The sequence below is a fragment of the Apium graveolens genome, chromosome 9 (assembly GCF_009905375.1).
Source record: "Apium graveolens cultivar Ventura chromosome 9, ASM990537v1, whole genome shotgun sequence".
Classification (NCBI taxonomy): Eukaryota; Viridiplantae; Streptophyta; class Magnoliopsida; order Apiales; family Apiaceae; genus Apium; species Apium graveolens.
Genome location: NC_133655.1, coordinates 114,208,587 through 114,222,044, shown reverse-complemented (window position 1 = coordinate 114,222,044; position 13,458 = coordinate 114,208,587). Strand labels below are relative to the sequence as shown.

Sequence of the window (13,458 nt, the reverse complement as noted above, 5' to 3'; positions counted from 1 at the left end):
AGTAAGGACGCGCCTTTTTATCTTTTCCCTTATGTTATTTTTACATTTTTTCTTTCTTTTCTCATTCTTATACTTTTCTAGACAGACCATCTTCAAAACTCCTTAAAGGCGAGCCCAAAAAACGAGCTGAAGCCCTCCTTAGAGTGGCTTCTGACAGGTGGAACTTAAAATCCTTAGTTACTCGATCCAACTTGATGCGAGTAGGGATTCTTTCTGACCAAGTAGGAGTGAAGTGCAAATACGTAAAATTTAGGAAAGGTGCTCCTGTTTCTCGTGTTATCGATTTAGGTAGCGAAGAAGCTGAAGAAGAAGAAGAAGAAGAAGAAGAAGAAGAAGAAACAGAGGACGGTTCTTTACAAGGCCCGGATCCTTCAGGTTAACTAACCGTAGGATATAGAGGCGCGCCCTTATCCTATTGGCGCGTCCTTTTCTTCTGTCATCTTCAATAATCACACTAGATGTAAATTTTTGTTTATTTAAGCTCCACCTTCCAGGGCGCGCCCTTTGCATCTTAGGCATAACATTTTATACATGTTTGTCAATATTATTATTATTTTTTTATTTTTATTTTTATTTTTTTATTTTTTACCCACATTCCTTGCCCTGCTCAATATACTTAACTGCCATGCTTAACTAATATGTCCCATGTTTTGTGCAGAAATGGCCCCTCCAAGAATCCCTAAATCCTTTGGGGCGCGCCCTGGTGATAAGCCTAGGCCGAAGTCGAAGAAAGATGTTCCTGCAGCACAGACATCCGTCCCCACTTCAGCTCCCATTCCTCAAACAACACCTGTTCAAAAACGGCCCGTAATTGACCTTACAGACAAACAGGGCGCGCCCAAGAGACATAGAACAGAGGGCGCGCCTTCTGGTTCTTCTACTGCTTTCAGCGCTCTTGGCCCCATGGGTGCCCTTCATGTTTCAGATGAAGAAGTGGAACAGTGGCAGGCTATGGATTTGGGAGATGCTGCCCGTGCTTCTATAAAAGCTTCTTGCCAACTGTTCATCCACTCCACCCAAGTGGTGGACAAATTACTTGAGGAGAAGGCGCGCCTAGAGAGGCTGCAGGGTGATAACAACATTCTGAAGAATACCCTCACAGACAAAGACTTCTTGCATGCCAAAGACATCAAAGCTAAGGATTCTGAGATCTCTTTCCTCAAGGATGAGGTGGCCAATCTCACTTCTCAATTAGAGATTGCCAACAAAAAGGCTACCTCTCTCCATACTGAGCTTGTTGGTGCCAAACTGAGGATAGAGTACCTCGAAGAGCAACAGAAAACAGGCTGGCCTGATGAGAAGAGGGAAATGACTGATGAAGCATTTGCCAATGGTTTTCATTTTTACAGGGTGGGCTTTGTGGCCAATGATCCTGACTATTCCTTTGAGAAATTTGGGGAGGAGACTGTTGCTGAGATGGTGGAATTCAAAAAAGAGCATGCTGCTGAAATCAAGGAAAGGAGGATAGAGATTGGATTAGAAGAAGAAGAAGAAGAAGAGAGGGAGGGCGCGCCTCAAGAGGAATTCTCCAAGGACGCGCCTGAAGTTGATCCAACTGTCCCCCTCCAATCTATTCCTCCAACAGACCAGTCCCAAGGCGCGCCTTAATCATTTATAGTCTTTAAATTTCAGATACTTATAAGGAGCCAGCCCTCTTTTGATGATGTGCAAAGTTATATGACTTGTTTTGTTGCTACTTTTCCTTTTTGCATCGTGACTTTCTGCATGGCTTAATATCTTTTTTATAAAAACTTTGTTAAGGCACTTCGATTTTTCACTTGGCCTTTTTACGTTCCCATGGATTTTGTGACTATAGGGTGCGCCTTATTTCTTGAATTTGCAAATAACACCTATTTGTAATCCCTTTGCGATATTTTACTCAAGTATTAGTCCACGGGCGCGCCTTAACCTAGGGAGCTTAGCTTATTTTGATGGCCATGAACACTTATTCCTTTCACCCTCGTACACTGTATTTAATCTTGATTATGAATCAACAATTACTAGACAGGGCGCGCCTCAATATAGGGCGCGCCTCGGATGTTTTTCAAATGAGTAATTTCATGTTAGGCAGATAAAACAATTTGAAGTAACTTTTCCTTTTGATTGATAATGCGCTCTAGTGTTCAAATTACACCAGTCCCATGGCTACTATGCTCTATGGGGAAGTTATTTGAAAAACAAATTCTTCCTTCTGCTAGTTCCAGGGTTCGCAGTCACATGTACTACCCCTAGGCTAGAAGGAATTTATTTGCTACTAGCCTATTACATGAGAATCAAATTAGAAAATAAGGGGGCACAGCCACACCCTACTGATAATACTTTCGTAGATGTTCTGCATTCCATGCTCGAGGAATAAGTTTACCATCCAGGTCTTCTAGGCGATAGGTTCCCTTCCAGAGTATAGCTTTGACCTTGTACGGTCCTTCCCAATTAGCCCCAAGCACCCCGTGTTGAGCTATCTTAGTATTAGGCATAACCTTTCGCAACACAAGATCCCCAACCTTGAATGGTACAGATTTAACCCTTTTATTGAAATACCTTGCGACCCTCTGCTGGTATGCAGCAAGCTTTAATTGAGAGTTCGTTCTGGCTTCATCTAGCAAATCCAAGTGAAGCCTCTGGTAAACTTCTGCATCTTCCTCAACAAAGACATCTCTCCGGAGGGATCCAGCTCCTACCTCCACGGGAACCATGGCCTCATATCCATAAGTTAGTAGAAATGGGGTTTCCCCTATAGTCGTTCTAGGAGTCGTATTGTAAGACCAGAGGATCATGGGCATTTCTTCTGGCCAGTCTCCCTTCTTTTCTTCCAACTTAGCCTTCAAGGTATGCTTTATGATTTTGTTTATGGCTTCTGTCTGACCATTACTCTACGGATGATAAACCGCGGCGAAGTCTTTTTTAATCTTTAGGTCTTCACAAAGCTTCCTTAACTCCTTACTATCAAATTGTTTCCCATTGTCTGAAATGAGCTTGTAAGGAATACCAAACCTGCATACTATGGAGTTGAACATAAAATCCCTTATCTTTTTTGCCGTGATCGTGGCTAATGGCATGGCCTCTGCCCATTTGGTGAAGTAGTCCACAGCCACCACAGCGTATTTCACACCCCCCTTTGCTTTGGGTAACTCTCCAATGAGATCAATCCCCCACATGGCAAAAGGCCAGGGACTTGTTAATGAGGTAATGGTGGTTGTCGGGATGTTGGAATAGTTGGCAAACCGTTGGCAGTGATCACAGGCCCGGACAAAATTGAAAGCATCCTCCCTCATAGTCGGCCAGTAGTACCCTTGTCTGAGCACTTTAAATGCTAAGGAACCACCCCCCGAGTGATTTCCACAAATCCCTTCATGTACCTCTCTGAGAATATAATTTCCTTCTTCCCTGTCCACACAACGTAACAGTGGCTGGTTAAATCCTCTCTTGTATAGTACCCCGTCATACTCGACATACTTTGCAGCTTGGTACCGAAGACGTCGAGCCTGTAGTTTATCCTCCGGTACAGCCCCTGATTGAATATAGTTATGGATGGGGGTCATCTAGTTTTCTTTTGGGATTTCTTGCATTTGACACACCTCCACCTCTGGGATACTTGGAACTTCCTGGATTCCCAAGGGGATTTGTCCAAGTTGGACGCTATCCATCTGCGACCCCATCTTTGCCAAAGCGTCCGCATTACTATTCTCTTCTCGTGGAACGCTTTCCAGTCTGGCACTTGAAAATTTTCCCAGTAGGCGTCTTGGACATCTCATATACAGCTCTGTCTGCGGTCCTCGGGCTTGGAATCCTCCGTTGACTTGATTGACAACTAATTCAGAATCACTTCGAACTATCAAATTCACGGCCCCTACCTCCAGAGCTAACTTCAGACCGTTAATCAAGGCTTCATACTCAGCCTCATTGTTGGTAGCATAAAATTTGAGATGAATAGCACTCATCAAGCGGTGCCCCTCCGGAGTGATCAGGATTATCCCGGCACCGGACCCGCTGTTGTTTACGGCCCCGTCCACATGTAATGTCCACCACGGGTGGGGGAGTTCCTGCTTCTTTTCGTCCTGATGACTTTCTTGCGAGGTTGGTTCTGCCGGTACTATGGCCTTATCATCAATTTCCTCATCAAACTCAAGTACGAAATCGGCCAGCACTTGTCCTTTGATTGCTGTGCGTGGACAATATTCCAAATCGAATTGCCCTAGCTCTATGGCCCATTTTAACATTCTTCCCGACGATTCGGGTTTATGTAAAATTTGCCGGAGCGGATAAGCGGTGCGAACTTCTATTCGGTGAGCCTGAAAATACGGTCTTAGCTTTCGTGCCGCAAGAATAAGAGCGTACACTAATTTTTCCATGTTGGTATATCTGGTTTCTGCATCCAACAACCTTTTGCTTACATAGTATACAGGCCACTGGTAGCTTGCTTCTTCCTTTACCAAGACGGCACTGACGGAATATTCTGACACCGCCAAATATAGAATTAATGTTTCTCTGTCTTCTGGCTTGGTCAACATCGGCGGATTTCCCAGTTGTTCTTTGATTTTCAGAAAAGCTTCTTCACAATTAGGGGTCCACAGAAAATCCTTCCCTCTCCCTTTGATTGCTTTGAAGAATTCTTTGCACCTATCCGACGACTTTGACACAAATCGATTCAGGGCTGCAATCCTTCCTGTTAGACTCTGTACCTGTTTGACACTGGTGGGGGATTTCATGTCTAACAGAGCTTTTATTTTTGCCGGGTTGGCCTCAATCCCCCGGTTATTGACCATGAATCCCAAGAATTTTCCCGATTCTACGCCGAACACGCATTTCTGCGGGTTTAGTTTCATCCTATATTTTCTCAGGATATGGAACATTTCAGTTAAGTCGGCGACGTGGTCTTCCGCCCTTTTCGATTTCACGAGCATGTCATCCACATACACTTCCATAGTCTTCCCAATCTGCTTCTTGAACATTTTGTTTACCAACCTTTGGTAAGTGGCACCAGTGTTGATCAGACCAAATGGCATTCCAATATAGCAGTAGAGCCCTCTATCAGTGATGAAAGAGGTGTGCTCCTGGTCAGGCTCATACATAAGGATCTGGTTATACCCGGAATATGCGTCCATGAAGCTGAGCAGGGCATGCCCCGCCGTGGCGTCGACCAACTGATCAATTCTTGGTAGGGGAAAACTATCTTTTGGGCATGCTTTATTTAGGTCGGTGAAGTCCACGCACGTTCTCCATTTGCCGTTGGGCTTTTTTACCAATACCGGATTTGCTAGCCATTCTGGGTAAAAAGATTCTCAAATTAGTCCGACGTCTAGGAGCCTTTCTACTTCTTCTGCTAGGGCTATAGCTCTTTCTCCACTTACGGCCCTTCGTTTTTGTCGAACCCCTTTATGCTTGGGGTCGATATTCAATCGATGGCACATTATTTCTGGATCAATCCCCACCATATCAGAATGGCTCCATGCAAATACATCAAGGTTTTCTAACAGAAATATTGACAGACCTTCCTTTAACCTTGGTGTCAATTGGGACCCTATTCTCAGAACCTTACTCGGGTCTTTTTCATCAACGGGGATCTCGATCGTATCTTCTGCTGGCCCCATCTTTTCCGCCGGCATTGGTATCCGGGGATCCAAGTCAAGGGGATTATAGATCTCCTGATCTTGTCGAGAGGGTGCATTCCCTTCAGGAGGTGTGCCTTGCGTAGTAGAGTTATCAATTTTTTCAGTATATTTTGCGGGCGGGGGTGCTTCTGCAAGAGGAATGACGTCACCCTGTTCGAGGCTTTGCAAGACACCGAATCTTCCTTCTAAACGTTCCCCATGGAAATCTTCTTGGACTATGGTATACATCGCCTCCTCTTCTTCTTCCAACATCTCAATTCTGATTGTGTCTTCCAGGTACAACATTGTCGAGGGCAACTCAGAGGGATGTTCTTCTTCTTGCTCAACATAATAGTGGACTCGGATTTCCTCGGTTGGTTGCTCAATGCTTTTCTCTCGATCCACGTCCGGAGTATCATCGGCGTGGGAGTCTTTTCTGAACCCTTTCATTGCTTGCCTGTAGCACTACCGAATCATATTGGGAACCCCTGATGTAACACCCCCAAATCCGGGGTCGGGGATCCGGGTTGTCACGAGTTCCATTTCCCTTAATAACACCCAATCTTAATAATTACTCAACTACTTTGTACTGTGACCCCACAATAAACACACACACCACACGTTATAGTCTCAGAGATGAACATCCAAAAATAACCACAAGTCATTTTATTCCACAATTATATGCCAATACACCTTAAACAGGTTTCTGAATAAATTTACATTTCTTTGCCATTATTACAATTCATAAATATACATAATCTGATACATCAAAAGTTGAAAGCCTAGCCTATTGGTAGTTCCTACCTCAGCTATGGCGGCATCAGTGCTTCTAGAAAACTGCGGAACGTCTCCTAACCTCTTGCGAATCGGGAGCTTGGTCCGGTTCATCTTGTCTATCTGATGTTGTGTGATGAAAGAAGAAAGCAAGGGTGAGCAGCAAGCCCACCAAAATAATATGTATAATGATTAATAGTATATGAGCCTTCTCTTAGTACTCATGAAAGTCTTGGTCAAAAGAAATGAACCAAGTTGATATCTTAATGCGATGAAGTCACAAAATATTCAGTATATATATATACATATATACTTTTCAAAATATTGGAAGTCCTCTTCCATGCATAATATACACAAAGTCCCAGTGTATAACTGTATAAAAAATATCGTTGCAAGGTGATCTCATATATCTAACCTTGTCTCAATGTTTTTCTGAAAGTCTTTGTCATTCGTAAGATACTCATTTACTAGATATAAGTTTAAAAGATAAAGTTACAAGATACTCCAATATACTTATATCTTTTCTAAATATTACTTGAACTACCACCGTTCAAGTTATAATTAGTTCAAAAGTTCATCACATAGATGAGACTACAAGACCAGATTTGAATAGATTAAATCTTTAAAATATCATCAAAATAAAATGAAGTTACGAGATACTTCATTTGATGCAAACATCATTTTGAAAACTTGACCCTGCCAACACTCAACAATCGCCCAACCGTAGCCTTTCTATCGAAGTGCTCTGGGTAGTGTTGCAGAAATATCCAATTGGATGATGAAGTCATTACGGGAGTTTACCGCGCCAGGAAGACTACTTACGATGATCAGTCGTAGTAGTGCAACCCCACCATTTTCTACATGTAGAGGAGAACCTGTCGGATTTACTTGTCAACCGAACACTGAACTCCTAAGGAATGGACCGCCTTAGCGGAACTTCCAGGCCATTTGGGCCAATATAATAAGGCTGGGCCGGCGCTAATCGACCACTTACGCCACTCCTAGTTCAGATGAAATCCATGACTCTGAAACGTAAAGCTCGTCCCCCCTTTCCCCAAGTAGAAACTTGTTGATACGGCTCCACCAAGAAGTCGTATCTAGTTGGAAAGGAAAACTCACCGATATTTCCCAGGCGATGCCTGTTAATGGATTAACTTGTTCCAAGAATTTTACTTCCCGAGTATTGGGTAAGTAATCAAAAACTCTTTTATCAAGACAGCAACCTTATTGCGAATATAAAACACACCACAGAGCCGGATCCCTCAGGTTTTGAGCGAGTATTTAAATCCCCTTCGAAAGGAGGATCTTAAATATAAAAATGAGTTTTGGGATCCGCTCTAACTTTTAAAAATCATTTTGAAGACTCGCAAAACATTTTTAAGAATGTTTGGAGTGATGCTGATTTAACAAAATAAATCAGTCCCAATATATTAGAAAATATCTGAATATTATTATTTAAATAATATTCCCATAAAGAATAATCTTTATAAAAATAATTGAAGTAGAAGTATTAAAACTTATACTTGAAACGAGTAGCAAATAATCAAAGATATACTTATACGAAAGTAATATCTTTATTTGAATAATCAAAAATAAGTTTGATTATCGACACCTTATTCTTTAATACAATAAAGAATATTATTAAGTAATAAGCGGAGTCATAATACCTCGAATGAATACTATAAATAATATTCATAAAATAAAGGAGTCATACATCCTCAAATGAATATCCAAGTAATATTCAATAATAATATAAACTGAGTCATAAGCCCTCGAATGAATATTCAAATAATATTCAAATAATAAAATAAACTGAGTCATAAGCCCTCGAATGAATATTCAAATAATATTCAAATAATAAAATAAACTGAGTCATAAGCCCTCGAATGAATATTCAAAATAATATTCAATTAAGTAAAATAAAGGTATCGAATAAACCTTATTCGATCAATAGTTTTAAAAACTATATCCATATATATATATATATAATATACTCGGGAACATCGACTCCCGGTTTAGAAATATGTTCACCTTTTATCCCCTATACTAAGGGTATACGCAACTACTTGCTTATTTCTAGCATAGGTATTATGCAACTATAAGCATTGAAATCAACATATAGATAACCAGATTATGAAACAGACATGCATATATACCATATCAGCATGCTCCAATATATCGCAAAATTTGCTAATAACAATCATGCAATATCACAAGATAATGCATATACATATATTTACATCACAACAACAGTATAACGGGTAGAAAACTTGCCTGAGCGACTGGGGGTTACGAATGGCTCGGGACGAGTCTGGTAACCTATAAGCAACAAGTAAGTTGGAATTAAACCAAAGTCAGTTGTAAATCTATACTCTAACCGACTCAGACTCTAACGCTCGTTTTGCGCTTAACGATTTACTTAAGTCGCTCGAGTACCCTCGGCTCCACCATTTTTAATAATTTACCCATTACGAGTTTTAAGGCGATTCTTTCGCGAGTGTCTTATCAACTGCCTAACACACTCTACATAAATGTTTCATGCTCCAATTAGTCATTTAAGGGCCTTAACCAAGGTTTCAAAGTAAGGCGAGGGGTAAAGGTTCGTTCGCGAAACACCGTTACGTAAAACGGTCGTTTCTCCTAAACCGTACATCGGATTCAAGCAAACCACATATCAAAACGAAGCTTGAAACATAACCTATCTAAGCATGGAAGTGGTTAGTTTATAGAAGTGGGTGTTCGGGTCCAACAGTTAATCACAAAACAGTTTATAGAAAATCGGGCATTACGACGGCTATAACCTAACGATTTCCAAAGTTTAAACTACACCAAATCATCACCAATTCAACAACAATCCAACATCCATCAACATCAAACTAAACCCATTCATCTAAGCACTATTATCATCCAAACAAACCAAACTTAAAACTAAGGGTTCAAGAGTTTATACCTTCCTTGGAGAGTGGGTAGTCACTAACAAGCCTCTAGGAACCTTGATCTATGCTTAATCAACCTTAAGCTTTCATGAAAATCAAGAAAATCAAAGTAAGTTACTATTCACTACTATTCATCATCATCTTTGATGAGTGGATTAGCTATGCAAACCATGGAATCTTGATCTTAAACTCATGGTATAACTAAGTTATGAAATATAGGATCCAAGGAAACAAACCTTGTAATTTTCCATGGCCTAGAACTTGAGTTTTGAAAATCTATTTCTTTATTTCTTGAAAAGGCCGAATGGAAGAAGAAAGAAATGGGGGAGAGATTTTGCTTGCTTGTCTTGCCTTGATATTTGTGCAAAGAATGCATGGTTGTGGTTAATTATTGGCTAAATATCTTGTTTTCACTTGCTTATGTCATTGCTTGCATCACTACTTTGCCACATGTCTCATTCTTGTGGTGTGATGATGTCACCTTGCTTCTAACCACATGTTTTAGCTTATATTAGAAGCTTCCTTCTCATGTTACTTGCATGTGCTTGCCCCTTGGACGTTTATTTGTTTTACGGTTCGCTTAACTCTCTTTCTCGTTGATCGTTTGAGGAATCGTACCCGGGATCTTATTACTTGGGTTCCCTTAACCTTTCTCAATACATTATATTCCTTTTTATAATCCTCTCTTATAATCCTTGAATTTAAATCCCTTTAATCATGTTACCTTATACTCAATATTTTCGGTATCTGGTGGATTTTCGAGAAAAATCAAAGTGTTCGGAATTGGATTCTGACGATCTTTACATACACTTATTTACTTTATGGTATACTAATACGATCTTAGAATATCCATAACAGAACCCCTACATAGTGTGGCATGAAAAGTTTTCTCATTCAGCAAAAACACTATTCATAAGGGTTTCAAAAATTTCCAAAAATTGGGGTTATTACACCTGATACTTCCCACTCCATTTGGCGTTGGAAATTTGATTGTTAGGTGATGAATTGAAGTGATGACTCTCATCTCCCGTAGAAAAGGTCGTCCCATTAACACGTTGTGGGATGATTCCTGATTCAGAACCTTAAATTCGAGCATCTTTGTTACCGACAGTGGGCTTTCCCCTAGTGTGCATGGGAGCCGAATTGACCCCATGACTCTAACTCCTGCACCTGAAAAACCATAGACCCACGAGTCTTCCCCCGACATATCCTGATCAGGTAGTCCCATCTTCTTGAAGGTGCTGTAATAGAGGATGTTTGCGGAGCTTCCATTGTCCACGAAGGCTCTATGGACATTCTTTGTACCGATTTGGATGGAAATAACCAACGCATCATTGTGTGGGTGATGTACCCATCGGGCATCTGTTTCTCTGAAAGTGATATCCATGGACTCCCCTTTAAACACTTTGGGTGGCCGGGTTTCCACCCTATGAATATCTGTGAGAGGCCTAAACCGGGCTTCCCTAGCGTATTTTGCCAAGGCTCGGTTGCTGCATTCCATTCCGGGATCTCCCCCGTAGATTGTTCGGATACTGCCATCTCTGATAAATTTATTTTCCTCCGGGGTATCATTGTTTGTCCCGCGTGGGGCTCGTCTTTCCTCTTCCCTTGTCCTGTCATCCTTGTGCTTCCTTACTTCCTTGACTACCCATTCTCCGAGGTATCCTTCCTTGATAAGCGCTTCGATTTCGTCTTTTAAATGTCGGCACTCGTGCGTGTTATGTCCAGATGATTCATGGTATTCACAATATTTTTTCTTGTCTTTGCTTTGCCATGATGATAAAGCTTCAGGTTTCCTAAATAGCCCTTTATTTCTGTTTACCTCATAGATATGGTCGATAGATGCGACCAAAGGTGTGTACCGGCTTGTCTTGTAGTCATAGTTTGAGGGAGGGCTCCATCCCCTCCTTGTGCTTGTTGTATTTATCCGGTCTGGGCTTCGACTATTCCTTCGGTATCTTGGGCTTGGTGACCTATCCCTCTTCCTTCCTTTGTTTCTTTGACTCGACTGTGAAGTTGGTTGTACATCTGCCAAAGATTGTTCTATAGCTTTAAAGGATTCTGCCAAAGCGAAGACATCTGCGAGAGTGGCCGGATCTTTCCCTTGCAAGTGCTTCCAAAAATTTGAACCAACCCTTAATCCTGCGATCAGGAAACTCTTTAGGGCTTCGTCTGAGGCCCCCCTCACGCTAGTAGACTCGGCGTTGAACCTTTTAAAGTACGATGTTAAACTTTCATTTTCTCTTTGCCTAACATTGGCAAGAGTTGTGACAGAGGGAGCGTATCTCACCGCGGCTTGGAACTTAGTTAAGAACAAATTCTTCATCTGATCCCACGAGGTGATCACTCCTGGCCCGAGCTTTTGAAACCACTGCTGGGCGCTTTCTCTAAAGGTTGCCGCCAAGAGATGACATCGAGCCAAGTCCAAGACTTGGTACACATCCATCTCTATATTAAAATAACCCAGGAATTCCACCGGATCTGAGTTTCCGTGGAAGCGGAGATCGCTGGTAGTGTTGCGATACCCGGCCGGCAATTGCGCATCCCTTACTGCTGCCGAGAATGGGGACGGGATTTCAGCTGTAGCCGCCACCCTGCCTTCGAGATGGTTAAGTAGCCTTTTCAGATCTCCTACATTAAAAGTTCCCACGCCGGGAATGGTCTGCATTTGAGTCTGTGAACCTTGGGGTTGCAATGGAGGTATTTCCACTTGATTCCCCCCGGGAGGGGCTTGCTGCTGGTTTGTATTCTGGACATCTTCAGGTATTACAATTATTTCAAGATTTCGTCCCTGATTTCTCCCTTGATTCTCTTCTCCACCTTGGCCGCGGCCTCAAACCGTACCGCGGTCATAGTTTTCTATATTCCTGGGGTCATCATGTTCCACATAATCATAGCCATCTGCTTGGTTATTCCAGCGGGAATCGAGGTGTCTGCGGTAATTGTCACGACGGTATCCGTCTAAATATCTGCCTCGGCCTCCACCTCTTCCCCTCCATTGAGGCCTTCTCCATCGATCGTTTCCATACCCACGTCCATGATCGCGGTGCCGCTCCTGATTTTCCTGGGGATTCGGGGGCACACGCGTTGGATCGCGGTGCCGCTCCCGATTATCCTGGGAATTCAGGGGCACACGCGTTGGATCGCGGTGCCGCTCCCGATTATCCTGGGAATTCAGGGGCACACGCGTTAGATCGCGGTGCCGCTCCCGATTTTCCTGGGAATTCAGGGGCACACGCGTTGTATCATGGGGCATCACATCTCCGTGATCAGCTTCTCTCTGCCATTCAAGTAACACCATTCTCAAATCGTCATCGCCCAAGCGAATCCCCAAGCGATCTTTCAGAGCTGCGAAGCCTCGTGGCTGATTCTCCGGTATTGACTCCGCCTGCCGGCGTTCCTCGAGACTACGTCCAGAACGGTGTGGATGGGTGGCTCCCCGGTTATCTGTTCGCAGAATTTCCCGTCCATCAGCATCTTCTTCCACTAGCTCAACGATCGGGGACGTGTCATTAGAATAGTACAGGCATCGCGGGGTTATCGGCACGCGCCCTCTTTCACTGTGGCCATGGCCGGCCGAGACATCCCTGTCTGTCATGGGTGCTTTTCCAGGTGCCTGAGCCGCTCGGTTGTGGCGAAGACCTCTCCTACCCTTGCGTCGTTCCACGGTACTTAACCTTGAATCGAAACCATTCAAAGCATCGCCCATGCGATACAGTTGTTCCAACAAGTCAGCGTTGCTGATGAGCACAGGCGGCTGTCCTCCAACGTCCGGTGTGGGACGGTCAGTCATTGGCGGAACGTAGGGTTCATATTCATAGCCATGATCGGAATCTTCTTCAGAACTTCCATCGTAAAAACCTCCATCGTGATATTGAGACATCCTTCCTCCCAGATGTAGATCTTGTTAGGCCCCTCCTTCTAGCGCCAATTTGTTGACGGGGGAATTTGGGAACAACAAAACTTGAGGTTAGTAGCCGGAAACAAGATCTGTGATGGCGGTTCTTTATCGGAAACGTGAGCAGTAGTCGGTGGATCCGATGAACAATACTCGTCGGAAAAGATGAACAGTGTTTGTTGATTATTGGGGGCTGAGATTGTTTAGGGTTAGTGGTGACTCCTTTGTGCTCTCGCTCCTGACCCCTTACAATGTGCCTACG

The 13,458-nt window shown here is 42.9% G+C and overlaps 1 protein-coding gene across 1 annotated transcript; it reads right to left on the bottom strand.

The window, feature by feature from the left end:
• Positions 1-2,306: 2,306 nt before the first annotated feature.
• On the bottom strand, positions 2,307-2,780 carry LOC141685504 (uncharacterized). The gene has a single exon (XM_074490598.1). The coding sequence runs from the start codon at positions 2,778-2,780 to the stop codon at positions 2,307-2,309; it is 474 nt and encodes a 157-aa protein (XP_074346699.1).
• Positions 2,781-13,458: the final 10,678 nt, after the last annotated feature.